Source organism: Salvelinus alpinus, chromosome 1 (assembly GCF_045679555.1).
Source record: "Salvelinus alpinus chromosome 1, SLU_Salpinus.1, whole genome shotgun sequence".
Lineage (NCBI taxonomy): Eukaryota > Metazoa > Chordata > Actinopteri > Salmoniformes > Salmonidae > Salvelinus > Salvelinus alpinus.
In genome coordinates this window covers 47,082,933-47,098,330 of record NC_092086.1, presented here as the reverse complement: position 1 = coordinate 47,098,330, position 15,398 = coordinate 47,082,933, and the positions used below count along the sequence as shown (strand labels likewise).

The 15,398-nt window shown below is 43.5% G+C and overlaps 1 protein-coding gene across 8 annotated transcripts in view; it reads right to left on the bottom strand.

Moving 5' to 3' along the window:
* Window positions 1-15,398, bottom strand: part of LOC139578147 (axin-1-like) — a 41,684-nt gene that overhangs the window by 9,090 nt on the left and 17,196 nt on the right. For all 8 annotated transcript variants that reach the window (XM_071405419.1, XM_071405411.1, XM_071405429.1 and 5 more), the window contains 4 exons: window positions 12,305-13,285; window positions 6,328-6,474; window positions 4,790-4,886; window positions 839-976 (listed from right to left, as the gene is read on the bottom strand). In XM_071405419.1, coding sequence (XP_071261520.1) covers window positions 839-976; window positions 4,790-4,886; window positions 6,328-6,474; window positions 12,305-13,206 — 1,284 coding nt within the window. In that variant the 5' untranslated portion in view covers window positions 13,207-13,285. The remainder of the gene's footprint in view (window positions 1-838; window positions 977-4,789; window positions 4,887-6,327; window positions 6,475-12,304; window positions 13,286-15,398) is intronic.

The window sequence follows — 15,398 nt, the reverse complement described above, 5'->3', positions numbered from 1 at the left end:
AGGCGAGATAAAGAAGACAAATGGTTTAATCAGTAAACAGCACCATAATACCACAGGCTATCCTGCAATATTGACCCGTTCCTTTCAGACACTACTGAGGGAGTATGCCTAGACCGGATGTGACATCTCCATCAATCAACATTGGATTGAGGCCACATTCAGTGAAATCAGGGTGTAAGTCTGTGGATGAAAACCAGGTAAGAGAGCAGAGGAGGAATTTGGGGAGGGGACTAGCTTATCTTTGATTAAGGTAAGAATATCAGTTAATAGAGTCACTATTTGTTACTCCCCTGTCTGCCACCAGCTCTTAATAAAGAGAGAACTACTGTTCCATGATGGCGGTTCCTCTTACGGAGGGGCCAAACGACATAAAATATCTGCCTTGAGACTTAAGACCTGGCTCTGTGTACCGAAAGAGATTCCATTTGCGGTGAGTCCAGGCATTTCTTCACGCTCCAACTGACTTCAAACAAAGTCATTACAGTGAGCCAGGCTCACAAGTGGCTCAAGCTGTCTGCAGGTGTTCCATCTGATGCCAGAGACAAAGGGATCCAAGATACAGTGGGATGGATCCCTGATAGGCCAGAGCTACACTTTTATAAATGATTCATAATGGAATAATGTCTGTTTCCTTTTAATGAATCAACCCAGTCCTTTCAAAAAACGGAGATATTACAGTGTACCTTCTGATAGACAGCCAGACAAACGGCGACCAGCTGTAGAGAACATGGTAAGAGGTTGTTATGAGGATGATGGGACATATAGAGTAGTACAGTGCCCGACCAGGGAGAGGGATCATACAGACAGCATGGTGGTTTTTCTGTGGACAACAACGTACCAATCTGACTCTCTTCAGCCGCTCCTCCAGTTTCTCCTGGGCCTCCCTCTCCCTCAGCACTCCCTCCAGCCGGCTGATCAGATCCGCCGCAAACTTCTCCGGCTCCACGTGAATGTCCTTTGGTATCCGGTTTGTGCGCTAACAGAGGGAAACACACAATTTCCAGTTCACTTCAAATTGTACCAGTAGTCATTCGCTGATAACAATGTTACCGTTTTCTCCTGAAAGGTAAAACCTGTGGTCACTATGCTGTTCACTTCGGTTGATAGAACAAGGGAGAAAATGATACAGAAGGAGGAAAGACTTATCAAACACGTCTACAGTTTATCAGGGAAAAGCTAACAGGGGACCTGTAATGGAAATGAAGGTGCCAAAACAATAACCTCAAACCAAAGTCAAGAAGACTATTGCTTAGTAGCTAATGTAGTACCTACAAGGTCTGATTTGACATGGTTTAAGGCTTTGAATAGTCTGATATAGGCTGCTCTGCATAATGTATGCTGTAAGCCGCAGGCATTCATCTCAACAATAAAGTTTCAACATAGGGTACTTCCAAAGTTAGAGAAAATGTATAAGATAGTCAAATATCAGCCATAAACAACTTTGTTGGTCAGTGACTTTATAATAGCCATTAAAAACAAAAACACCGAAATCAATCTCCAGATCGACGCGTCGCAGTGTGACACCGTGCCCCACTTGCCTAGTTAAATAAAGGTTAACAGCGTCTGAGCTACAGACCACGTCTGGAAAAACACAGTGAAAACTCACTGGTACACCACAGACCAGACTTAATCTCTAAAAAGTGATTGTCCGTTCAAAATAATCCCCATCATTGCATGTTTAATTACAGGCAGCAGAGTGAAGTACATTTTTTATCAAAGGAAGATGCTGGGAATATGCAGCTCTTAGCTGGTATTCCCAACACAACTCAAGCCTGTAAGGTGCATTGTTGTAGTAATCTAGCAAAGAGAGATTAAAGTACATTCTGGGGATAGCCTAAATATTGTAGAGGGCCGTTTTACTCTGGGCCCCACCAAAGCACACAGGATATGTCCACATGCTGATTACAAAGCCGGAGATTTCTCCAGCTCTGACTGCTATTTTCTCTTTGAATTCGGTTTCAGTTGGATTCATATTCATTTTACCCAACACAGACAAAGCTTTACACACAAACAGCCCAGAGTAGCTTTATGGCCGTTAGAAGGCCTGGCTGTAGAAATTACTTCACTACTTTGGCTATTACCCTCTATTTGTGAAGATTGTACACGGAGCGTACCAAACATTAGGAACACCGTCCTAATATTGAGTTGCACCCCCTTTTGCCCTCAGAACAGCCTCAATTCATCAGGGCATGGACTACAAGGTGTCAAAGAGATCCACAGGGATGCTGGCCCATGTTGACCCCAATACTTCCCACAGTTGTGTCAAGTTGGCTGGAGGACCATTCTTGATACACAAAATAAATTGTTGAACATTAAAAACCCAGCAGGGTTGCAGTTCTTGACACAAACCGGTGCGCCTGGCACCTACTACCATACCCTGTTCAAAGGCAATGTCTTGTCCAGTCACCCTCTGAAATGGCACACATACACACATACACAACCCACATAACCTATCGTCACCTTCATCTACACTGATTGAAGTGGGTTTAACAATGACATCAACAAGGGTTGATCGCTTTTACCTGGATTCACCTGGTCATTCTCTCATGGAAAGAGTAGGTGTTTCTAATGTTTTGTACACTCAGTGTATGCAGTGCATTCAGAAAGTATTCAGACCCCTTGACTTTCTCCACATTTTGTTACGTTACAGGGTTATTCTAAAATGTAATACATGTTTTCTATTTTCCTCATCAATCTACTCACAATACCCCATAATGACAAAGCAAAAACAGGTTTAGATTTAAATAAAAAAATAAAATAAAAAATGAAAACTCAAATATGACATTTACATAAGTATTCAGACCCTTTACTCAGTACTTTGTTGAAGCACCTTTGGCAGCGATTACAGCCTCTGGTCTTCTTGGGTATGACGCCAGAAGCTTGGCACACCTGTATTTGGGGAGTTTCTCCCATTCTTCTCTGCAGATCCTCTCAAGCTCTGTCAGGTTGGATGGGGAGTGTCACTGCACAGCTATTTTCAGGTCTCTCCAGATCTTCGATCTGGTTTGGTCACTCAAGGACATTGAGACTTATCCCAAAGCCACTCCGGTGTTGTCTTGGCTGTGTGCTTATGGTCGTTGTCCTGTTGGAAGGTGAACTTTCACCCAAGTCTGAGGTCCTGAGCAGGTTTTCATCAAAGATCTCTCTGTACTTTGCTCTGTTCATCTTTCCCTTGATCCTGACTAGTCTCCAAGTCCCTGCCGCTGAAAAACGTCCCCACAGCATGATGCTGCCACCACCATGCTTCACCTTAGGGATGGTGCCAGGTTTTCTCCAGATGTGACACTTGGCATTCAGGCCAAAGAGTTCAATCTTGGTTTCATCAGACCAAAGAATCTTGTTTCTCATGGTCTGAGTGTCCTTTAGGTGCATTTGGCAAACTCCAAGGGGGCTGTCATATGCCTTTTCCTGAGGAGTGGCTTCCGTCTGACCACTCTACCATAAGGCCTGATTGGTGGAGTGCTGCAGAGATGGTTGTCCCTCTGGAAGGTTCTCCCATCTCCACAGAGGAACTCTAGAGCTCTGTCAGCGGCCATCGGGTTCTTGGTCACCTCCCTGACCAAGTCCCTTCTCCCCCAATTGCTCAGTTTTGCCAGGTCGCCAGCTCTCGGAAGAGTCTTGGTGGTTCCAAACTTCTTCCATTTAAGAATGATGGAAACCACTGTGTTCTTGGGGACCTTCAATGCTGCCGCCATTTTTTGGTACCCTTCCCCAGATTTGTGCCACGACACAATCCTGTCTCGGAGCTCTACAGACAATTCCTTCGACCTCATGGCTTGGTATTTGCTCTGACATGCACTGTCAACTGTGGGACCTTGAATAGACAGGTGTGTGCCTTTCCAAATCATATCCAATCAATTGAATTTACCACAGGTGGACTCCAATCAAGTTGTAGAGTCATCTCAAGGATGATCAATGGAAACAGGATGCACCTGAGCTAAATTTCGAGTCCCATAGGAAAGGGTCTGAATACTTACGTAAATAAAGTTTTTCTGTTTTTTATTTTTAATCCATTTGCAGAAATGTCATTATTGAGTAGATTGATGAGGATTATTTTTTATTTAATCCATTTTAGAATATGCCTGTAACTTAACAAAATGTGGGGGGGGGGGGGGGGGGATCAAGGGGTGTGAATACTTTCCAACTGCACTGTACGTCTCTCCATTACCATTGCAGTATGTGTCTGGGACTAATCCATTAGACAAAAACGGAACAATCAAGGACAAGGCAGCCGGCGTTTCCATTTTTCTGCTATGCATAGAGTTAGTTTCTTTATTATTTTGTATTCTGTGTACCGAAAAACAGAAGTCAATGAAAAAAAAAAATATTCTACACAAAAACATACATGCATCCTAATGTGAGGGAGAGTCTTGTTAAGCAGGACTCTTGACTCCGAGGCCCAATTAGGATGGGAGTTCTCCTGTAGGGAGCTGCAGAGGCATGCAGGGAGGCGGGACTGCCACAGAGTAGAAACCCTGCTGTCTGATAGGCTTCAACACAGACAGACAGCTGAGGAGAGCACCAGGCACAGTTTAGAAAGCACAAGCCTCAGTATGAGCTATTCACACACCCTACACGGGCCCAGAGAGAGATGCAGTCTGGCATCTTACAGATGCAGGAAGGTGGAGAGATGGGAACATTTGAGAAAGACTGATGTTTCTAGAATACCAGATTACAGCCACGTAAGCCGTCTTTGATGAGCGAGTGGGGTTCTTGCAGGTATGCGTGCGTACTTGTTTGTGTAGGGGTGTGTGTGTGTGTGTGTGCAGCTAAACCAAGGTTAACTTACAGGAATATGAGGTAGTGGCACACGCCCATTTGCTTTGGCACTTTCGTGCATCTCTCGTCGATGCTGTTTGCGATATTTGTATGGTGGAACCCCATCTCTGGAACAAAAACAAAAAGAACAATTTTACAAACATATTCAAAACGAGAAAACTCATAGGTTACTTTGAAGCTGCACTTACATTTCTAAACAGTAGCTCAATCATCCTAAGAGAAGGACAACATTTTGGGAGTTCATGGTAAATTGAGCGGGTTGAGATTTCTGGATTTAGGTTTCGGTAAATACCAGAGTACCTAAACCCTGAGGCTTTCCTCTGTAGCCATACACAGTAGTGAACAAGCAGAGAGTGGTGCGGTCGCCGACACCAACACTATGAATTGTTTTATCCCAAGTCTCAGTGGTCCTGCTGGGTTTGACTCGCCTGCGCCAGGAGCTGTGCAACAAACAGCTGATAATGGCCTCTAATCTATCCTGCTTCAGACACATGTTTTTGTCCTGCTGAGCAGCCTTTGATGTTTCTTTAAACATGCGTTCCCCTGTGCCATCTCTGAACTTACAGCACCGTTCCGGTCTTCTCTGACTTCCCTCTGCCAACACATCCTAGCTCGATTTACTCTAAAGGGAAACAGTCTGCTTCCCGCTAAGGCGGAAGAAAGAGGATCGCTGCGCTAAATAACAGCTTGTGTCCAACATGGGATCCTCCGAAGGCGCTGCTTATACATGTACCCATCTTGAAACAAACCGTTGTCAAGCAATGTGGGTATGTCATATAAGACGTAGGCTATAACATTTCATTTTTATTCATTGTGTACCGACTCCTTTTACACAATTATGAGAGCCTGTCAAAATCTACTCAACCTTTTACCGCCAATTCTCCACCATTTCCTCAGAATTCCGGGAAACTTGATTTAAAAGGGTAACAAGTCAAAGCCTTCAAATGACATACTGTGGCCCTGTCGTACCTCCCAGTTTATAGCTCTATAATTAGCATACGTAATGACATTTAGCGGCTTTCATTCGTGTGGGTGATGAACAGATGGCTGTTCTCTGAGGAGAGGAGCAGAGAGAGATGTGTTGCTGCTCCCAGTGACAGACAGACAGGGGGAAATGGCACCAGTCTGCGTGCAGCAGGAGGTGCTACAGTCAGACTAGGGTCCTATTCATTCGGCACCAAACGGAAGAAAACATACTAAAAAAGAGGGACTACCTGAACTTGTTCAATGAGAAACTTGTTTCTGTTTTCTGTGGCAAAACGTTTTGCTACTGTGTGCCCTAATGAATACGACCCAGGTAGAGCTCAGATATACTGGGCATGGATGAAATTGAAAATAAGACTCACTATTATTTTCTATGCCCACACACTCACATGTCATGAAATTGTTTGTGAAGGTCCTCATGCTGAATAGCAAGGAACAGGGAAGCTAAACTTCATTCTCGAGGCATTCTGCCCTTACTTGTGGTATGTACTATTACAGTTTGACCGATTGTGTGTGTGCATGCGTGTGAGTGGGAGGTGATGCGGAGGCTGTGCGAGTACATACACACTGCTGTCTGTCAGGGAGAGTGTGTCGACGTCGCTGGCACTGGACATGCTCTGCTGCTCACTGTCGTTGGCGCTGGTGGCAGGGGCCATGGCGTAGCCCGTGTTGACATAGTACGGGTTGACAGGCTCCCGCCACGGCACACGTCTAGAAGAAACGCAACATTCAGAGAGATAGCATTAAGGCAAAGTCATTAACAATACATAGCACGTGATATAACACAATCAATGATGTCAGAGTGTATTAGCACCATTAAACAATAGATTCAGGTTCACATGAGACACACGTAAGTACATTTGACAAAGATTATTGCACTGTATTATCATAGCATTAAAAGGGAAGGACGTTGTTAGTTATTCTGGATAAGAACTGAGTGACAATGTAAATGTCATTTAGATATAAAACAAAGAAACATTTCCAAATAAGACTACTGTAGTATCTCTGTAGTAATACATGTCTTTCACACAAAACCACCCACATTGTCATAATGAATATCCTCCAGAGGGTTTCTAAGGGTAGGTACAGTAGAGATGCTGATTCAATTCTTATTGGAGGCATCGCATCACCACAGCCTCCATCATTGACTCAACCTCCCTCAACACACTCCTCAAACTGCTCCCTTCACATGAATTATAGATCTGGGTAGGCCTCTGTTCTCTTCATCTTTAAACTGAAGAAGATCCCTAAAGTGTTCAGTGCGTGCTCCCTCGCTGGGAACTCTGAAGCTCTCAGTCTTACTGGAGACCAGACCAAACCCAGGCTACTTCTGACTGGTTATCATTAGTCAGCCCATATTCTGCCCAAACAAAGAAAAATGTAATCTATTGCAAAGTGGTAAATCGTTTTGGATTAAGAGAATAATGGAGAGTGGTTGAAGAATGTCTTTTAGTTCTACATTATGTAAGTAAAGGGATGAGATTCTAATATGTCTAGAAATGACAAATGGTTCTCTTTGAAAAGCAATGGCAGTCGTGACGGAAGATATCATTTATTTTGTCATAACTAGACTGCCAATCTATCGAATAAAATGACGATATAAACTAGATTTCCATCCAATTGGTGAGAGATTTTCATGCGAATGTTGCTAAATCCACAAGGTAAATACGCGCATTTTCCCACCAGTTGTGTTTCCACCAAACTGAATTGTCGCGGATAAAAATCAGTGCGTGATGACGTAGTGCACACAAAATGTACTTTTTCGCTTACCGAATAAAATGTGAATGTTTAACGTGTTTCCATCGCATTTTCAACTCTACCAATAGTTTTGCCACAAAACCTTTTTGCTTTAAATAGCAAATGTGACAAGTCGGGTCTTGGTACGTGTTCTTTAGCCAACAGCAGATACAGTTTGGGTAGGCCCTGCAGCAGGCTAGTCTACATGATGATATTATCACAGATAAGAGCGAGAATATTTTCTTATTTGTCATTTACATTTAAGTCATTTAGCAGACGCTCTTATCCAGAGCGACTTACAAATTAGAAAGTTCATACATATTCATCCTGGTCCCCCCGTGGGGAATGAACCCACAACCCTGGCGTTGCAAGCGCCATGCTCTACCAACTGAGCCACACGGCGGTCAAGCATCGATCATCATGTCACCAGAATAAGACCCTCGACATTTATTGGAAAGGAGCATGAAGCTCATCACCGTGCACTTTATCGTGCACTTTCACCACCCTGTGAAGTTCATCATAACTTATTTCATCTGTAGCCTAATAAACTGCATGCTTTCCTGAGTCGTAGTGGGAGGACCACACACCATGTGATCGAGTGACTCCAAGTTTACTTCGATATAATGGCTATCAATATTTGCGCATAAAGGCATTTCCACCACCATTTCTCGCATAATAACATTTTACCAAAGCAAAGAGATCCCACCATGTCAAACGAACAACGTATCTGTCAGCATTTATAAAATTGGACTGAAACTTCCTGTTTCTGTCACAGCTGTTTTATTTTTAAACTGTATGACTTTACTCACATAAAATCTATGGTTGGAAACGTGGGTATTGGCTATAAATGACAGGACCTAGGCTAGTGGTACTGCCGTCACATTCCACCAGGACCATATCAGGGTGGCGTACAACTATTCGGCAAAGAGCAATAAAGTCCTCGACAATCTCGGAGTCAAATTTCCCCCGAGAAAAAAAACAGACACATGCCTCACTTCCTATTCAACATAAGATGGACATAAATACAGGTCTAATCTTCGTAAAGAACATGTGTCCAGTCATGCTTCCTGAACAGAGAGAGCCCTGTCCTGTCCATCAACCATAAGTCCTATCAGCTTTTATCACTGGAAAAGAGATTACAGTTTAATACTAAAGCACTTAAGTCATGAAATGATGCTTATGGCCCTTTTAGCATTTTCCGCACATAAGCACTGTGAGCAGTAAACCATTACATCATCTGCCCTTCAAGGGAAGTCTACTGAATTACCCATGGAGAACATGCATGACATTTGCTTTTAGCTTACAAGCCAAATCTAACAAAAACATGAAATGTCATAACGTGAACAACTAAGAAAACAAGGGAAAGAGCTCAGATAAGTACTTCATTTGGAATAGTCAGCAATTTTGCAATAAAAGTGAGTTTCCGTTGAAGTCAAAAACACCTATCAATAAAAAGAAAAGAAAATTTAAACAGTTGGGTAGTAAAAATGGATTCACTTCTCAAAACTGAGGCTCTGAGGAGAACACATCTTTGCTCCGGATGCTCTAAAAAACTGCTTTGAGGAAAAAACACAAACCATGATGGCATCCCTCATGCTACATTTATCAAACAAAAACAAGTCCAACCAATACACGAGCCGTCAATGCATAGAAATGTAAATTTTGTGGCTGAGGTGCAACGTGGTTGTGGATAACGACCACGTTCTATGGCCACGGTTTCAAATGAGTGGGATTCATTTAAAGGAAAGAGCGTTGCGAGAGGAAATACAACTGAAAGGGGCAGCTGCAGGAGGCCGCAGTCTGTTTTAAGGAGTGTGCACGGCAGGGGAGCGAGCGCCAAGCAGGAAGCCTCCTTTCTACCAGGGTTTCCCCTTGACCTGGAAGCCTGCTTCCCCTGCTGCCTCCTAGAAACCAGGGCTTCAAATTCAACAACCTGGCTGTTCTCTCTCTTCAGGGCACCACAGGGAAAATGGCAGCCTCCTACCAGAACCTGAACCATGGCCATCCATCCTACTGACTGGTAGTGAGGCATCTGTTTATGAGCCTCTAAGCCCAGCCTGGTTCAGCCTGAGAGGAGGAAACGGATGGATCACGGATGGAAGCAGCTCTCGGATTACTGCAGCCTCTGATGATTATTCCCAGGCAGCACTCATGCCCATGATCTAGAATCTTCTAATGATTGAAGCAGCAGCCATGATGTCAATGTCCACAGAATCACAGAGAGAGAGAGCAAAGAGAGGGAGCCGGAGGAGAGAGATGCTTTCAAACCAACACTGGTTTCATCATGGTAGATTTTTGTCTGCTGTTTAGCTATGACAGTGTGGGTGCACAGCTGTAAATGGATGACATTTCATCACGTTTCTTACGACCGACGAGTAGGCCAGACGGCTTTCGATGAACATGAGGAAATACCCGAGTACAACAGCAGCACTTGCCAAAACGTTACTCATACCTCGCAGAAAGACCACCAAAACATCATCCATACCTTTGATTAGCCTTGTCCTGAAAAACTAAATGAACTTGTCCTCCTGATGCACAGTGATAGAAGCTCAATGCCAAAGCATTAGATGTAGGGCCTCTTGTTGTTCCAACGACTTGGGCATTTCTTTGCACCTAGAGAATAATTACTGGTCCTTTGTCACTCCCCTTTACATTGGACTGCAGCCACCCCTGGATCACCACTGATTGGTTACACAGCAACATAGGCGAAGGAATCAGACCTGCTAGCAGGTTAGTTACTCATTACATTCTCTCTACAATTACTCTGAAGATGATAGTGTTATATAAAAATGGAAGCTATATATCTAACCTGTTCAAAACAGAAATTGTCATTGAGATAAACCATCTAAACTACTTTCCGAGGGAGACCTGGAGAGAGGAGGGGCACCAGGAGAAATTTTCCACAGGGAACCTGTGTCAGGGGTGAATTGAATGAGTCTTTCAGAATGAACAGTTTCATATAAAATATATGTGTTCATGCTCATCATAGCATGTAAACATATTCAGAGAGCTTTGTCTCTACAAGAACAGTGACTGGCTGAGGCCGTCACCTGCTTGTCTGAGAACAACGTAAAAATATCACGCAACATTTTTTGTGCATTACTACACAACTGAGGAAAAATATTCATCTTCACTACAGAGCTGCTCCCTTTTAATTCCCTGGATTCTGGTCTTCACATATTAAGACATCTGACTGGTGCAAAATTTAGTTGCACAAAAACCCGAAGGGTGATGCTAAAAGGCTATTTAAAAATGGAGGGTAATCTTTTTGTAATTTCCGCCAAATACTAGACCTAATGAAATAGTCATTTGAAAACAACCTTAAAAATGCACTGCTCTCACTAATTAAAGCCAATCATATCCGGGGGCCATAGAATACACAGTGAGAAGTAGGGTGGAGTGGGGAGTGTTTGTGGTTTTAAAATATCCTAGTCTTTCATTCTGTCACATTTATAGGCCAGTTGTAAATGAGAAACATATATGCCTATACACTATAACTATACTAAAAACGCAGTTCGGAGCATCCAAATAGACTAAAGTCAGACAAAACAATATTCCTTAGCCTAAACAATGTGCTATTTCTGAGTAGACCTATTTTCAACATCACAACACTAGTCCTAAACTGAAACAAAGACTTGGAAACGTTACCATTTAGTCAGGCTAATTGAAAAGACTGATTTCAAGACCTTCAGCCCTGCAACCACAACTCTTCAAAACATCCTCTGCACACTAAGGTGCTACTGCATCTTCTGCATATGTCAAGGTTTGTCTAAGACTGTTGATAGAAAAGTGGGTCAACTTCTAGGGATAGAATTCTGCAATCTTCAATCTCTGCACCAGACAATGCCAACAGTGAATACATTATCCTTAAGCACATCTGAAAAGTAAAAATGCTGTGTTTTTACATATTTCAGAGCAAGGCTAAATGAGGCCACAAAATCCCTGCACATATTCTTCTCACAACTGGTGATAGCAGCTTTGCTTAGTGACAAATATGGAACAAATTCAGAGATGTGTGAATATGTCTTTAAAAAAAGATTGATATTTAATTCACAGACTTTGGCAGGAACATTTGTAGGCCTAATCCTTTGCATAGTGGACTAAAAAGCCCAGATGCGCTGTTTCTGTTCCAACAGGACGAGGATTAGAGTTTTAAGTAGTCAGTCACATCGCACAATCCCATTCTGCGCAAATGAAATGACAGAAGGCTGTGACAAAGATTTCTGTCAAATATAACATAAGCATCATATTACTATTAATTAAAGAATGGAAGACAGACAAACAAGACTGTACTTTTACAATCCTATTTTAGTCATCCAGAAGAGAAATATGGGGAGTGCTTCCTTTTTTTTGTGCCAGGTTCATTTCCTTCGACAGGGAATAATTCCTTTGACTTTCTGCTGCAGTTAAACCAGACTTCTCCATTTTCCACAGTCAAAAGAGAAATCATGTTGAGCTTTTCTCTGAGAGAACCTTTCTTCCACTAGAAAAGCCTGCCATTCACAGGACACCTGCGTGGGGAACACAAAGAGCGTCTGCCTCCACCTTCTAACAACCAGCAAATGCTCTCCCTTCGACCCCTGCCTCGCCATCACAGGTACTTAAAGGCCTCTGCCTACACTGCATTCCTCTCATCTTAAGCTGTCCGCTGTGCTAAACTCAGAGCCACTTTTCATCTCCAACTTCAGGCAGCACTCGCACAGAGGGGGGGAGGACAAGTTTATTTCTAATTCAGCACTTGCACAGAGAAGCTAGATAGTTATAGAGACTGGAGAGAGAGAGAGGATGTCGAGAGAGGATTTACCTGTACTCGTGACTGTCCTGGAATCTCTTGGTGCTGGTGACGCATTGGGAAGCTGTCTCCTGAAGCAGCTTCTGAGTGAGCCGGTTGCTGGGAGTGGGATCACTCTCCTGCTGCTCCTCCAACTCGTGGTCACATCTCCACTCCTCGTCCTCATTCAGTGTGGGCAAATACCCTGGTAAAACCTTCCCACCCCCAGAGACAGAGCTCTGATCGCTGTAGAGCTTAGGGCTCTCCCCCCCAGTCCTGGTGTATTCCAGATAGATATCTGACTTGAGGAACAGCGGGTAGGTGTTCTCCTCCATCATAGTCTGAATCTCAGTCTGAGCCTGGTCAAACATGGCCGGGTCAATGTGCAGCCTCATCACACAGTCCTTGATGAAGCTCTTGGTGGCTGGTTTGATCTGTCTCGAGACTATTCCATTGTTGTCCAGGATGTACTTTTTATAAATGGCTTTCGCCAGTTTCAGCTTCTTCTCCTCGCCCTGGCCCTCATTGGCCTCGAGCTTACGGAAGCCAGTGCAGGCGAACCAGAAGTCCAACATGTCGGCACATTCCTCCTGCTTGAGGAACGTCCTGAACAGGTGGATACCATCCTGGTCGTCCAGGAGGGAGTGCAGGGACTCTGCCCACTTAAGGTAGGGCGGCGTGGGGGAGGCACTGCCCTCCGGCTCATAGCCCAGGTCCAGGTCAGGTCGTCTGGGCGTGGCCGTGGAGGCCTCGTTCTTGAGGCTCTCGCTCTTGAAGGAATAGAAACCGTGGCTGTAGGGCCGTCCATCGCTGGACACCAGCTCTCCCTCCTCCCCAGGGACCGGGGGTCTGGGGGCATCCTCAGTGAAGCTGCCCCCCAGATCCACCAGGTAACCCCCCACCTTGTCGCCCACGCTCATCTTCACAGCGTCCATACACCCCGTCCCAGTACAGCCCACAGTGCAGAACTATCAGATCCACCCCTCTACTTATGCCACCGTGAAAGAATTTCTCCTGTAAGAAAAATACAAAAATATATAATGAGTGGAAACTTTAAACACATAAAATGTAAACGTATTCACAGGCAATGACTCAGACGTTTATTATCTCATTTTGACAACTTAGTAAAAACGAACAAACGTTTGAGACAAATTGGAAATCCATTCAATACTGAGAAAATAATAGCGGGCTGCATATCTATGTCTAAGCTTCGAATTCACACAAGTCTAATATTTCAAAAAGAAATCTTGCCAAAACAGAGATGCAATAAATTATTTCATTGCTCACATCGATAGCACCCATTTAAAGGTTGAAAAAATATTTTGACTACTAAGAAATAAAATTCAATATCCCCTAAAGCAAAGGGCATTGAAGAAATCGATGCTCACGAAAAAAAGTGATCTGTGTGTCATGTGTTCACACAGATTAGCACGTTCCATTAATGATTCCCCATAGCAATACCTTAACATCAGAAGATTCTAGAACATATTTTTATTGTTGGGTTTCTGAACTGCGGCGAGGCTATATGTTAGTGTGAATGAAATCTATTCTATAAAATACAGAGGTAGTGAAAATAAAGAACACTATTTCAGATATAGATAGCCTAACTGCTTCGTGACAATCCTATTGGATGTATTTCTGACTTCGAATGACTGGCTGAAAATAACTGAACGGAAAAGGGTCATGGACACCGAGTAGTAGGGTTTCTCTTCCTTCCATTCTTTAATACTGTCAGGTTCTTATTTTGTTTTTTTCTCCCTGTAAGTAGAGACAGATGTGCACATCGGCCCCTCTTCACTATTGAAAATAAACTTGCATGTTTGACATGTGTCATGTAAAGGATACAGAGAACAAAAACGCCACTTGAGGCCACTGATGACAGACACAGATCTGAGCAGTGTACTACAGGAGCCGACCCTGAGCATGAAATAGAGCGACAAGGGCAGAGCATTCTGGACATTCAAAGAGGAACTGTGGGGTGCAGGCAGAGCCCAATCTGCCATGACTGTGACCATGGCTGCTGTGTGTGGTGAATGTAGCCAGGCAGGCACTCCGACTGATCATATCAGAGGACGACCTTGAGTCAAATATTTTCAGTCCCTGCTGAGACCTGGAGGAAGTGGCCCTCCCCTGTGGCTGTCCGGGAACTATGGAGTGGACAGACAGGTTATTTTACACATCACAGTGCAATGAACCACTAACTATCCTCAATTTCTCCTTTTCACATTGACAGTGATGATGAATCTACACAAAAATGTGATACGCTCAATTCTAGTAGCAGGAGTAGTACTTCTCTTTAAAATGTTACATTTCAAGATTCTCAATATCTTTAGAATGTTCTCATCTATCTAGACACCAAATGACTTAGAATGTCAGCTCAGATAAATACCTGGGTATCTGGCACTATCATTCCACACGCACATCAATAATCTTCAAGCAAAGGTCAAGTCCAGAATAGGCTTTCTCTACCAGAACAAATCTTAATTCACACACAGCGCTAAACACACCATGGTCCAAATGACAATAATCTCATCCTGGATTATGGTGATGTCATCTACAATATGGCCCCAAAGTCCACCCTCAATAAACTGGACGAACTTTACCACTCTGCCATAAGCTTTGTCACTAGTGCCCCATTCCAACCCCATCACTGTGACTTATAGTCATTCATTAACTGGCCATCCCTACATGTATGACATAAAACCCACTGGCTCACATTCATTTACAAGTCCCTCCTCGGCAAGGCCTCCCTTTATCTCAGCTCGCTACTAAGACTCCGCACCACCAACACCAACCTGAGATCCAGCAATTACATAAACCTGGCAATCCCCAAGACACTCAGTATCTTTGGTGAAAATGCTTTTCAATTACCTGCTGCTAGAGACTGGACCATGGTTCAAAAAAACACAAACTATGCTCTTTTGGGCCAACTGGTACATTTAAAAACAAACTGTCTGAGATTTTAACTGATAACTGCATGTGTTTTCCCACTACCTCTTAATTAAATGCTGCACATTACTCAATATCTTACTGACTGGTTTACTGGCTGGGCATTGTGTGTACTTTTGACTGTTGTATCTATGATATTGTTTAACCTATGTGTGTGTTATACGTGCTGCGCCTGCTA